Raw genomic sequence first — 14,001 nt, forward strand, 5'->3', positions numbered from 1 at the left:
CAGTGACTCTCCAGGAGACACGAACAGAGGGTCCACATTGAGGAATGTGGTTATCTTAATGCCGTTCCGTTAATAGTTTATATTCCTATTTGCAAGACAGTTTCATGCTCAATTCTCCTTTCACATGGCATGCTTTGTCGGGATTGAGGAAGCTGTTGCTAGTTGCACCATGCAGCAGAAAGCGTTTGATCTTCTTTTAGTTGACCCTGGCGCTTCTAGCAGTTTGTGTTTATTGCATATCCACGCAACTAAAGTGATCCCCTCTGTTTACTCCTTACATTTGCTTCAACCATCACAGCAGCTGTGTGCTTTTAATCACATTAGTAGCGTAAACATTTCCTCCTTCCCTCGAGATATATCTGGGGCGTTATCTTACATAATGCCTCGTAGGACGCTTTGGTGGTTTCCGATACTATGATACTGAAGTAGTTGGTTTCCTAGTGTGTTGTCGTCTTTCCTTACAGGCTTCAATCAGAAGTTCTCAAAATTTAGCCAAATGGCAGGCTTTGGCTTTACGAATTTGAGGAGAGCTTGCAAGATGATAGAAAGGGAACCCTGCCTTATTCCTTTGGGTGAAAGTTGCAGAAGCAATTACATTTCTAGTTTGTGATATGGATTCTTTATCCTGAAGTTTTTGAAAACTCAACGTTTAAGTAATTAGGCGTTTGGTTCTGGTCCTTGCTCTGTGCTTTCAGTTCTGTGTTTAAGTAGCCTGTTTCTTCCGTTGCTTCAAGAATTGTCTATTTCTCTTTCCCACTCTCATGCCTTGTGGTCTTGCCGAATTAGGAAATCGTGTACATGAATTTGTAATGGGAGGACAAGTCTCATCCTCAAACTGAGGCTATATATGCAAAGCTTTTGGAGATGACAAGAGTATTACTGAAACTTGAAGGCTACTCGTACGTCGAATGTGCTTGCTGACATTGAGGAAGAGAGGAGGAGACTGCTTTGTCTTATCATAATGAGAAGATTTCAGTTGCTTTTGTATTGATTAATACCATGGGGGACTCCGATTAAGATTGTGAAGAATTTAAGGTTTTGTGCAGATTGCCATTTTGCAATTAAACTACTATCAAAGATTTTGTCGATTTCATCATTTTAGAGACGGAGCTTGTTCTTGTAAAGATTATTGGTTGATCACTGAAAACTTGAAAGTCACACATGTTTTTGGTTGATTTTTCCATTTTTCCTTGCTAACTTCTTCTGAAGCAGAGCAGACAAAACTTGAAATAAAGAACAAGCTTTGAACATCTTTTATGACCTGTAAGTTTTGTTGGGTGTTGACACTGACATCCTCTGAAATTGAGAGATCTTTGGAGGAGGCATCTGAAGCTCTTGTAAGACTTATGTGCAAAGGGCTATGATGCTTGAATTACTTAAATGAAAGGATACTTCTCCATGTTTATAATTTGCAGACATAATTTTTGCTGATATAGTATTTTTGAGGGAGAAGTTACGAGGGAGAAAATGGAGAGGGCAACACATTATTAATCTGGCTTATCGTGCGCTATTGGCTTCATTTGTGTATCGTATTTGGAAGGAACGGAACTTGAGACGTTTGGAGCAGTTTGAGCGAGAACCGACCGCACTTGCTGGACTCGTTGTGGAAGAGGTTAGACAGAGAATTCTTAGTGTTTTTTTAGCTTGCTGTGTTAGTTTTTATGCGTTGCATAGACTTTGGCGTATCCCTTGGTCTGTTGGGGGGGATGCCACTCATTGAGCACTGTTGTACTGTACGATTGTACTATTTATTTAATGAAAATTATATTTACCTAAAAAAAAAAGTTATGATGTATAAATCCATTATTCGTTTATAATTTTTCTGGTTAATTTCACTTATGTTGTGTTTGGATGAAAGAATTTTAAGTGTGTCGGAATGATTTTGAGAAAATATTTCAAATGAATATAATACTAAATGAATTTGAAATCCATCGTAGTATTACAAAAAATAGTTCCCAATGGGATTTTGGTGATCGTAAATTCTTTATCTAAGTTCAAAGGGTTTGTTATACAAATCCGGCATCCTTACCTTAAATTATTCATAAATTCAAATACAATATTAGCTAATAATTGGATAGTAACCACTATTAGTATAGATCACAATGATATAGTGTTAATGCAGGTGGTTAGAAGGCAAGGTGAATCTCTCTATCTCTCTTTGTCTGTCTTTATCTCATACACACACACAGAGTCCCCGACACCCCTCTATAAAGTATGCACTAACAATATACAGACCAACTTTATACTTTCACATATCAGTATAGATCATCACATGTTTCTATCTTATAACTCTCTCCAATAATCAAGACGACTTTACATACAAAAGAATAGGCATCTTAACGTTGAAGTTTTGCAGGTTGATTGAACATGGCTTGTTATCACCTGAAAAAGGTTCAGAAAGCAACTTTGGACGGGTATCCCAATAAAATCTCCCTCGACGTCAAGTGAATCAGAGAGTTCAAGAAAACCGCAGCAAGTGCCCAAGAATGGTGATCCAAAAGCTAAGAAGCAGATAACAAATGACAGGCATGATGAGTCGATGATGATGATTATGTGCCAAGTTACAAACGAAGGAAGGGCAGGAGCTGGTTGTATAACTCTAGGTTCATAGAAAACTCAGTTGCCTAGATACGTCTGGATATCATTGAACATATAGCCGAACAAGCAAAATTTTAGGTGTACTAAAAGTTGCATTAATATGATATTATGCATCAGAAGTTGTGATTCATCTGACTGATCGTACTGTAACATGCAGCAGAAACTCTTATGATTCATCGACCTTATCCCAAGAAACAGAGTCAGGATATCTTGTCCCGTTTTAAACTTTTCAAATGCTCTTGATCGCATCCTCCTAACAGTATGAGCAAAAACTTTTCCAAATTCTAGAACCAATATGAGCATACTCGGTGTAAAAATGCATGGACGATCTCATTCTACCATTGCCCAGTAGTAACCATTGAATTGTTTGATCAAAATACATGTACTGATCAAAACATTGAGATCAGCACGTATACATTTCATGAGTTGTATGATCAAACGTTCGACATTTACGTTGTTGTAACCTTTAACCTCCCCCGAGCAGACAATAGTACTTGACTTGTATATTACAAGAAAGTTTAGAGGTAACAGAAAGACCACTGCGTCCATTTCCTAGAAAGAACACAAGTTCTTTAAGTCAAATCACCAGCTGATTGCAAGACCTTTCTATGGGCAAAACTCAAATGTAACTTTTGTACAAAGCATGAAAGTAAAGAGAACGGTTATAATCATTAAAGAACACGATATCTGCAATCACCCTTCTGAGCCAAAGCATGAAAGTAAATAGAATGGTTTTAATGGTTGAAAAACACGATCTCTGCAATCAACATCATGCAACCTTCTCAGCTGCTACCATGTAAAATGCTTATGGCTTTGGCCTCGGAGCGTCAGTTCCAGGCCTTGTCTGCTTGATATCAGGTTTTGTGAACCATGTAGTGTACAGGAACTGCTTGTGAGGCCCAACATGGTTGCATATTTGCCTTAGCTTCTGTCTCTCTCTCATCCATCTCATAACTATCTTCATGTGTCTTTTACTTGTGAGTCCTTTTAACCCAATTGTCTGGCCATGTCAAAAAGTTTCATTAGCCAGTTATAGAATCAAAATGATAGAGGTATTAATCTAATACCAATCAACTGATATCATTGCCTAGTACTTCAACATGAGGAAAGGAATTTGATTTTTTCACAAGCATAAAAGAAGCAAACAACCAGACAAACTCTCCCCATCAGTGCCATCCAGCCAACCAAAGACAAGAAGCTCTACTTGGGCAAGGAAATAAGAGATTTAACTCTTTGACCGTACGGGAAAACACAGTTGTTCTTCAGATTACTAACTAATGTCTCATGGGCACAAAAGAGTGCAACGGAAGGAAACAATTGATCTCAAAGCTCATTGTGAGATCTAGTTAACTACCCAATTCAGTGACATCAATGAAATCTTTAAATAAAGAATGGTTCCATGCTGTAGTATTACAAAGTGAGTTGGCTTCCCATTTAGATGGTCTTCATTGATCATGTCAGCTCATTGATACATCATATTAGGACATACAAATACCAAAATTCAAAACAAGTCATGAAAATATTCTAATTTAACAAGGGGCATACAAATATTTTCTGCAGTCACTATTAAGATAACAGTTTTTCCAGCAGCAATCTTTATAACAATAAAAATCAAGGTGCAATTCTATCTATGCAAATTCAAATTAAGTCCAACAACGAAAAGGAACTGTACGTTCGTAGTTTCTGGAGAGGTCAGTTGCTCCACATGCAGTTTAACTTCATTCACATAAATCATGTTTGAAATTGGTTAAGAACTCAGAAAGATACAAATACCTTAACATGCTCCCAAGTATCAGCAACGGTTAGAGGTCCGTGCTCCTTCAAGACATCGAAAATGACCCTTGTGATCGTTTGTGTTTGCTCTGGCGGAGTTTTGAGTTCTATTGGTTTCATCTTCGGCTTTGGTTTCTTTGCAATATACCTGATTGCAGTAGCAAACATGGTGTCCCTCTCCACAATTGAAATTCCAGTTAACCAATAGAAAATCGGTTTCTCAGCTGCATTACAACAAAGAAAATTAGCCATACTTGAGTATCCCCTAGAGAATTTAGACTCTGCTTCACTTATCAAAGTATCTCAAAACTTGCATAGCATTGCAGCAGGGAATCTGGGTCTTGAAATCAGTATTAAATTCAATTCCATTTCAATCCCGAAAAATCAATTTTCCTACGAATGCTGCGAACCATTTCAGGCGCGAATTCAGTTTACCATTTCATAACAAGAAAGGAAAAAACTGTATAACAAGATTACCGAAATCTTAAAATAGCTTCTTTATCATTGAACAACGACAATGGAAGCATTTCATCGAACAGATTCCAGGCATTCTTCATACAACTATCAAGAAACATGCTGCAACTGCGTCTAATCTGCCTAGGTGCGTGTCTGTAAAGAGAGAGAGATAGAGATTGAAACCTTAAAAACGGCTTGCTTGAGTTGAGATGAAAGCAAATTCTTGTCTATTCTTGTTCCCCTCAATCTACCTTATACTATTCTTGATGCTCAATTGCCAAGAATTCTAGTACTCCTGCTTCAATGCTTTATTTTAGGTAAATTCTCTTAATTTTTCTTTTATGTGCTATATCCAACTAATAATTATAAATAATCACTCATTGTTTAAAAATTTATAAATATTTCTAAAATTAATATATATCCAACAAGTAGTCCTCTACAATCAGGATTCACGATAGGTGTTTGTTAGACGCATGTTAGTTTTATGAGAATATTTGTAATTTTTCAAATAACGAGCGAGGAATTATAATTATGACAAATTCTAGAAAATGTTATTGTAATTTGTCCTCTATGATAAGAAAATTGATGCCTAATGATAACTACGAATATTCCTTTATTATTTAAGGTTTTGAATTTTCTCTACAGTTAATTAGTATAGTCAAAAGAAGAAAATTATAGCAAATACAAATCAACTACGGGTTAGCAACGGCCATTAGCCGTTGTTTCTGCAATTGTTAGCCAAAACATTAGTCATGGCCAAAATATGACAATTTTTTTTGCTATAACAAAAATTATGATGATTATTGATTAATTATAGTAAAAATTTAAATTTTTACTTAGATTTTATTTAATCATAATTAATAATATTGATTTACCACGAATTTTAAGCCACGATTGTGACGTCCATAGAATTTTATACATAATTAAAAACTAATTGATAATTATTAATTTTTTTAATTTAATTATAAATAAATTATTAGTTAAAATTAATATATATATATATATAAAATTTGAATAGAGTAAATTGAAACTTATTATAATATTTTAAGCAAATTATACTAATTAAAAAATAAAATAAAAAATAAAAGTAATTATTAATCAAATTAAAAAAAACAGTCACATTTTCGAAGCGAACACAAGTATTTTTTATTTTAATTTATATAATTATATTATTTGATTAGTCCGTTTACTAAATGTAATTTATATTGCCTGATGTAGTGTTGAACCGAAAAATTTTATTAAATTGACTATTTAAATTAGTTTTGAATTAATTATCCCAAATATATATACGTTCGTTGTTTATATATATATATTTGATCGTGAATATTGACTATTTATTTGAATTAGCTTAATATATGCAAAATTGCTATTACATTCATGTGCAGTTATGTTGCATGAACATAAGATGAATAATTATGTGATTATACAATCGATTATTCAATTAAATTGAGTGAAAATTTTATTGACGAGAAAATAATCGTGAAATGAAATGAATGATGAAGCTAACAATAACTTACCTTACCGAGTGAGGGTATACTGCAATGACTTATGATAATATAATTAGTAATGAGCGACGTATTGTCAATAAAAAATAAAGATAGTGTGACATACACACAACTTGTGTATTCTATGATACGATTGTCTATGAGAATCATACGAACTGTGTACTGTATAATATAAACAAAAAAATATATTGCAATTCAGATGATGATAATAACCCGTTAATGCCGTTGAGTCCAATTTAATTACGCACAATAAATTAAAACGTCAAATATTATGGCATCAAAAACAAATTCAAATGAATTCGTATGTATGGCTTTATTTCAATCGAGTATATATAGAATATATTTGCAGGTAAAATTAAGGTGAAGATTTGCACTTAAATAATTAACATGAAAACTATGTATACACGTATATATATATATATCAACAGTCACACATAAAAATAACATCGTACATGTATCCAAATCAAAACACAACCCACAAATTAAAACATAAATACATAGGTATAAATATACGCATACGGTACACACTCACACGCCTTCTCAGACAAGCTGATGCATGCATATGCCTTATTGCAAACACCTATATATGATAATATATTTGACTAATGGTGGTGGCCGCCCGGCAGCTTCTCCTTGATCTTATCCATGATTCCCTTCTTCTCGTGCTCTCCCCCGTGCTCATAGCCATAACCACCACCGCCTGGGGTGGTGGTGGCTGCGCCGGAATGAGCTTGATCATCCCTGTGTCCGCCTCCAGGCAGCTTCTCCTTTATCTTCTCTTTCAGCCCCTTCTTTCTCCTCCCACCTTGCCCGTCATCCTCCGATGACTGCCATGCCGGATTACGTTAAACAAAATCATCAGTTGCAAAATCAAACTATTTATTTTTTATCATAAAGGTTAAAGGAAAATAACATACCGAGCTGCTGGAGCTGCCAGAGCGGCGGGGGGGGCCCCCCCCCCGTAAGCACCGGTGGTGCCGGTGGTCCCATACTGATCAGTAGTCCCATATGCTCCGGTGGTGCCGTACTGCTCAGTCCCTCCGGGACGGTGATGAACCGGGTTGCCATACTCGTCGGTGTGGCGGATGGGATTGCCGTACTCGTCGGTCTGCCTGCCGTACTGGTCACCATATTGCGCCATCTCTGTAACTACGTAGGGTTTCTCAAATACTAAGAACACTGGAAAACTTAAAATGTAGCGACGGTTGTGTTTGTTGTAATGATGAGTTGAGAATCCGTCGCGGATGCGGTATTTATAGAGTAGCTAAGACGCAGTGACTCGAAAGTGGGTGGCAAGAAAATCTCCAAGTGTTCATGCGGGACGACACGTAGAGTTAAAGGGTTTTCAACACGTGGCACATTGTCGGCATTATGGATAAGATCCAGAACTATCAACTGTCATAAAACCCTGAACGTATCTTTCTAGAATTCAATGTCTGATTGTAAGGAATTGGAATTGAATGATGCAAGCGCACATTTGAAGATTGTGGTTTTGGTAAATAGCTTTTCATTTGGATAAGATTTGATGTAAAAAGTCTAAGTTGTTTATCTGATTTTTACAGTCACAACCGTGATCAAGATTAATAGTTAGGCACGACGGCTGGAAAAGTCGACAGAAAGTTCGAATTTCTGATGCCGTGAAGACAATCGTTCTCCCTGAAGATTTTTTTTTTTAGACAAAACGGTGATAATATAATAATCAAAAAGTGTAAAAAATAGCCTTCAACACACAAAAGAAAAACAAACCCAGCGCCCAAGCCATAGAAAAGAAAATTAGCCTATCCGCTCGCCCCCCCAAAAAAAAAAAAAAAAGGGGATTTTGAAACGGGTTTAGGAACGTATTTTTTTTTTTTTGTTCTTTTTTGGAATGGTTTGAAAGTGACCGAATTAATTTGGACCAAATTTTGGAATGATTTTGGAATCGTTGACTATCCGTCCTTATAGATGACATTCAAAATATTTAGAAACAGATCATGCCCGACCATTCCAATTTCGGATGGGCATTGTAACAAATTGTTGAAAATCGTTGCTAATATTATATTTGTGAAAAAATTTTATTTTTTTAATTGAGGAACGAACTGGCTGAAATTTAAAATGGTTATATTATTTATATCGGGTTACTTTTTAAACCGTCTTTGTAATACTCGTGCCTGAATTTTGAAACTCTATTTATTTGTATTGGTGATAGATATAGGAACGGTGTTTGGAATGGTCTGTTTGTCAATTTTTATAATAGTATTAGGCATGGTTATATTTTTGTTTGGAACAGTCTTATGTAACTGCTTTAGAAACGGTCAATCTTATTTAGAAACACGTACATAAAACTGTCTTAGTAATGGTATTAGGAACTATCACTCTTATTTTGGAACACGTACTTAAAACTGTATTAGCAATGGTATTAGGAACGGTCAGCTACTATTTAGGAACACATATTCGAAATGGTTTTAGCAATGATATTTGGAACGGTTAATGCAATTTAGGAACGTGTTTAGTACTGTTTTAATAATGGTATTAGGAACGGTCATTTATTTAGATTTGTAACATTTTCTTTACAATCACTAAAATCGTTCCTACTTTTTAATTTTATAATTTATTTTTATTTATAATTTTTTATTTTTATGTAATAAATTTTAATAAACAATTTAATTCATATATTTATAAAAAAACAAAATTTGTATATTTTAATACATTTTAATATATAATTAATTAATTTAATAATTTTTTAATTAATTGTATTTATGAATTTAATTAATTGAATAAGTATGAAATAATAGAATGCAATAAGTATTATGAAATATGAATAATTAAGCAAATAAATATCTATTTTTTCTCTCTTCTCGATTTGCCGCCGTCTAACCTACCCACCATTTGAGACCACCAGGAATGTACTCTCCGATCCTCCGACAAGTCGATTGCACCCAAACCCATCCAATTTCTTCCACTACTCGGTTAGTTCTCTTTGTTTTCATTTCCTCCACTTTTTCGCCACCCTGTCATTGTTTTTGTTCGCCGGGCCGGGGGACACCGCCCACGTCATGACTTTCTCATCGATTGACTCCCCCCATTTCTTCTTGTTTGCTATGTCAGCATTCATATAAGATGACGATTGTGTAAGTGAGGTCCATTTTTTACTGAAACTCTAAGCCCTAATATGATTTGTTAAGTTTCTGTCACTTTTGGCTGGAAGGACCAAAATTGTTACAAGTTTTGAAAAATCAAGGACTAAAATTGCTAGTCTCGTAGTTGAAGGATCAACTTTTCCACCCCTTATACGTATAGGACTAAACTTGTAACTTTACCTGTTTTCTCTAATTCAAATAAAGTTTGGCCAAAGCAAACCAACTATATAATAAGTATAATACACTTATGTGATTAGTCATATTCTTCCTAAATTGTACACTAATTACATGACAAGTATATTACACTTAGAGCTTATTTGGTTCATATGATAGGATTAAATGTGATGGGATTGGGTGGGATGAGAATTTGGTTTGAGGTATCATATTATGATATCCATGTGATAATATAATTAATATTTGGTTAAAGGGACTATAAAGTACGAATAAATGTAAAAAGACTATTACGTGTATTCCATTTTTAAGTTATTACGTGTAAAAAGACTATTACGTGTATGAATAAGTATTTCAAATTTTTTAAAATAAAATTACTTTGTCGAATATTTCAATTTTTTTTTATATTCATAAGAAACAAAAGTTCTAAATACACATTCAATTTGACAACTAATCAAAACTCAAATATTTTTCAAAAAAAAAAAAGAAGATATTTTATAAGTCTGATATTAATACTGAACTCTATTAATACCAATCAAACGTATAAATTATATACGCATAATATTAATTTTATTATATTTAATCACACGAGCTAAACGAGACCTTACTGTAATAATGAGGAATGAAATAGGAAACTCATAATCCAAACACACTTCACAAGCTAGAAACTTAACAGTTCTTGAACAATCTTCACTTTTCCATTATTTTAACATTTATCAGATTTGATCCCATAAAATTTTGGTCTATGAACAATTTTCATTAAATACGTAACGGATGGAGCACGTGCGAAGGTTAGTTAATAGAGTACATGCTTTGCATGCACATACTCTAGCCGTTAAATATTTAACGAAAATTATTAATGGAATTAAACTCATTAAAAACTGATGTACATTGGTAAAAAATATTAATCTGTGAGGGAAAAAAGTAATTTAATATATATGAGGCACATATAAAACAAATGCAACCCACTACACAATGTAACTCCCAACACTACTATAAATACGAAAGATATTATTTTTTTAAAGGAACCAATATTCATTGATAGTGACCACTTTTACTAGAAAACATCCTCGAAAATCATGTTTTCACCTTGTGTGCAATTGTGCCGTAAGTAAAATTTCGAGTTTCATCATTTCATAAAAACCTCGTCCACATCAAATACTAAAATAAAATATGAAAAGTAAATTGTAAATTTGGATGAATGAAGAGTGGATGGTGGTTATGAGTTAGGTGTAGGTTATAAAAGAGAGAAATAATGAAGGGAAGTAAAGGACAAGAAGAAATTAAGTGATGACAGTGTGTGGTGTATGATTCATCAAATTGATTGTTCTTCAGACAGATGTGGATGGGGAAGACGAATTTAGGGTTAACAGGTGTACGCGACGCCGACTAATGTTTGGATCCATCCATGTAATTATCTTACTATGTAAATGCTCTGCCACCACACAACAATCACCAATCCACATCTAACATGTGCATAAAAAATTTAAAATAATTAAATATTATTTATTATTGTAGAAAAAATGATAATATGAAAATAATTATGATAAAAGAATAAATAATTTTGAAAGATCGAGAATATATATTTGGAGTAGGAGGAAGAGGATAGGTTCAATGGTTGACATGTTCTTCTATGTCATCCTTAACTATCAAACATGCCCATTTGCCTTCATGTTCTTCCCACTGTAGTCGACATGCAGGTTCAATGGTTGTTTGATTTCTATTTATGGAGACATACAGAGAGAAGGATTCTGATTCTGTTGACCTTTTATAAGTCTTCTGCCACTCTGAAATCTTTTACCAATTTCAGCATGATTATTTGAAGAAATATGTTCCATCAATTGCATGCCTGATGAACTCTAGTTTTAGAAATATTCTTATTCAAATCGTATTTGGTCGAATCAAATCGATCACATCACTTTTCATGTAATTTATCATTTTTTCTAAACTATTCCTTTACTATTTTTAATAAATGAAATGGGAAAACATGGATGACGACTACTGACCCGCCAAGAAAAATTGTCCCTGTGCTTTATGGCAAACTTACTGTCGCCAAAAATCAAGATTTACTACTCAAAAATCAATAGGTAGGGACGCACGTTTAACCCTACCAAACGCCTTGTTAAAAACCAAACCCATATCATAGGGGTGGAACATTTGGTGGTAGTTTTTGCTATTCCATTTAAAATTGATCATTATAAGCTCATTTGAGTTTCGTTCATTAAACATAACGAGTCAAACTTGAATATATATATATATATATATATATATATGAAGGTCTATATAAACTCAACTCGATCTACATTATGATCAAACATTCAAACTATTCTACTCTAGCAGTAGATGGCTGCTACATAGTGCCCAGCAACTTGCAATTGTTCTACCATATGAGCTATAGTTGTTTCAAACTTTCAAGGACTGCCAATTTAATACGCATACCATATTATTCTCAAAAAATGAAAAATAAATAAAAAAATACGCATATCATACTCCAACATATGGTTGAAGTTGAGTGTGAATGAGTCGATTAAAAATTTCAAGCTCGATATACAAATTATACTTGCAATCATGATACTAAACTTAGCTGTAATTTGTGGCACGCAACACTAAGATAGTCATGCATGGTTCCAACAAAAAGACAAAGTGTGCCCCCAACATAATATTTTCGAGATAATTAGACTCCCCTCTCTTGAGATTTGGTGGAATTACACGTAGATTCTCAATGGTTTGAGAAATTACATGTAGCACTCTAAAAGTTTGCGTCTGACAAATAAGTACCAACCAACAAGACAAAGTGCGCCCCCAGCATTAATATTTTTAGGACACTATAACCTCAGTCGTATGTCTTGTGTCATGCTCCAAATTGAACTTGATTCCCAGAAGTACAAAGTAACATACTCATATTCGCCACTTTCGACTTTAGGTTAAAGGGGGGGAAAAAATCTGCCGCAAGTATATTTGACTTCAAAGTTAATAGCAATGCTTTGTGAAAGAACCCATAACCGAAAGCTTCTCTTCTGCATGCTGCTGCTTTCATTTCAATCCTGTACTGTTATTATTCACTTTCCACAAATGTGTTGCCACATTGCACATGTATGTAAGCACCCCCAATTTTACAAGCAAATCTTTCAGTTACAAGACTATATTCAAAATCACATATATTATGATGTATCCATTTTCCAATTATATATATATTACAGAGAGAGAGAGAGAACAAATCTTGGAAATTTTACCTCAGACTGAGAATATCTTAGTTAGCTTGCGATGAGAGTCCCTGAATATTGATGCAACAGTAACTGCAGAAATATTTTACTGCTTTATCTCTACAAACAAGAATTAAAAGGGCATACCATTTATCTCCTCATGGTTGACAAAAGTAAACCCTGTAGTGACGTACATGATGGTGGAGATAGACTGTTGGCCAGCTCCAGATATTTGAGATGAAAACATTTAAATTTCATCGGCTTGATTCTTTCTCACCCAGTCTTCCAAGTGATATCATATCCAAGCCACAACCACAAGAGTTGACAAAGTAAGATAAAACACGCAAAAGGTATCAGGTATACAACATAAAAGTAATCAGAAAAATGTGATCATCTGCAAAAGATTGCAGACATTATTGGCTTCTGCTAATCCCTTAAAGAGGGTCCTGGTAAATGACGAAGCAAGACAAATCCTGGTAATTGATTTCTTAAGCGACATAATTGAAGATGCAAAGATAATCCATGCTGCATCGATTAGGATAAACGGAAATGACATTTCAGTTTATGTATGTGTTCTTGTTCTGACAATGATTGGGCTTCTCAATCCCTGGCATGCTTTCATGCATGCAACATAAAATAGGCAGCATGAGCAAGTCACTGCCACACCAACTATTATAACTCAAACAACGAAAGAAAGCTGCAGTCGTCTTTCAAAGAATTTCTCTGAAACTTGGGTATCATGAGGATTAAATAGGGATTACATATTTAAACCATCAAATTGGTAGTAGATTCTATCAATATTGAATCTATCAGGATATAACCAAAAAGTAGGTCGAAGCGGAAAATATCAACAAAGGTTGCATTCTAATGATTCATGAACCAGAGACAGCAACAAAATTTACTAGGCTTGGCCATTTACCATTTCAAATCTTCTGCATTCTCCAATCATCAGACCAACTGAATTGAATCACAAGTTATTGAAGAAATCAACAGAACCCGAAAGATAATTCTGAAAACAGATACCACCCGAAAAGGAAAAAGTGTCAAAAGAAATATCATACCTTGAATCAAATCCTTTGCCATGACTAGAGGCAGGAAATTGCACTTTGATATTGGGATGCATAACTAACTTAGCGGCTGGGGGGGCACGGGGGGAACATCCCGAAAAGACCCCCG

At 34.4% G+C, this 14,001-nt stretch overlaps 2 protein-coding genes across 3 annotated transcripts; both read right to left on the reverse strand.

The window, feature by feature from the left end:
* LOC105165755 lies at positions 3,082 to 5,583 on the reverse strand. 2 transcript variants are annotated; one of them, XM_011084880.2, is made up of 3 exons: positions 5,011 to 5,583; positions 4,372 to 4,595; positions 3,082 to 3,598 (listed from the first exon to the last, which is right to left on the reverse strand). In XM_011084880.2, the coding sequence occupies exons 2-3, from the start codon at positions 4,537 to 4,539 to the stop codon at positions 3,404 to 3,406; spliced, it is 363 nt and encodes a 120-aa protein (XP_011083182.1). In that variant the 5' UTR covers positions 4,540 to 4,595; positions 5,011 to 5,583; the 3' UTR covers positions 3,082 to 3,403. The 2 variants fall into 2 exon arrangements, with proteins under 2 accessions (XP_011083182.1, XP_011083183.1); XM_011084881.2 differs by lacking the exon at positions 5,011 to 5,583 and adding an exon at positions 4,849 to 5,000.
* LOC105165756 (dehydrin DHN1) lies at positions 6,712 to 7,572 on the reverse strand. The gene is given in 3 exon segments (XM_011084882.2): positions 6,712 to 7,159; positions 7,250 to 7,291; positions 7,294 to 7,572. Coding segments are annotated over 3 exon segments (447 nt in total). The 5' UTR covers positions 7,474 to 7,572; the 3' UTR covers positions 6,712 to 6,934.

The sequence above is a fragment of the Sesamum indicum genome, linkage group LG6 (genome assembly GCF_000512975.1).
Source record: "Sesamum indicum cultivar Zhongzhi No. 13 linkage group LG6, S_indicum_v1.0, whole genome shotgun sequence".
NCBI classification, from domain to species: domain Eukaryota; kingdom Viridiplantae; phylum Streptophyta; class Magnoliopsida; order Lamiales; family Pedaliaceae; genus Sesamum; species Sesamum indicum.

Coding starts and splice junctions, on each gene's coding strand:
- LOC105165755 (XM_011084880.2), bottom strand. CDS start 4,539: ATGTTTGCTACTGCAATCAGGTATATTGCAAAGAAACCAAAGCCGAAG. Junction 3,599..4,371: donor ATACTTGGGAGCATGTTAAG/GTATTTGTATCT, acceptor TGACATGGCCAG/ACAATTGGGTTAAAAGGACT.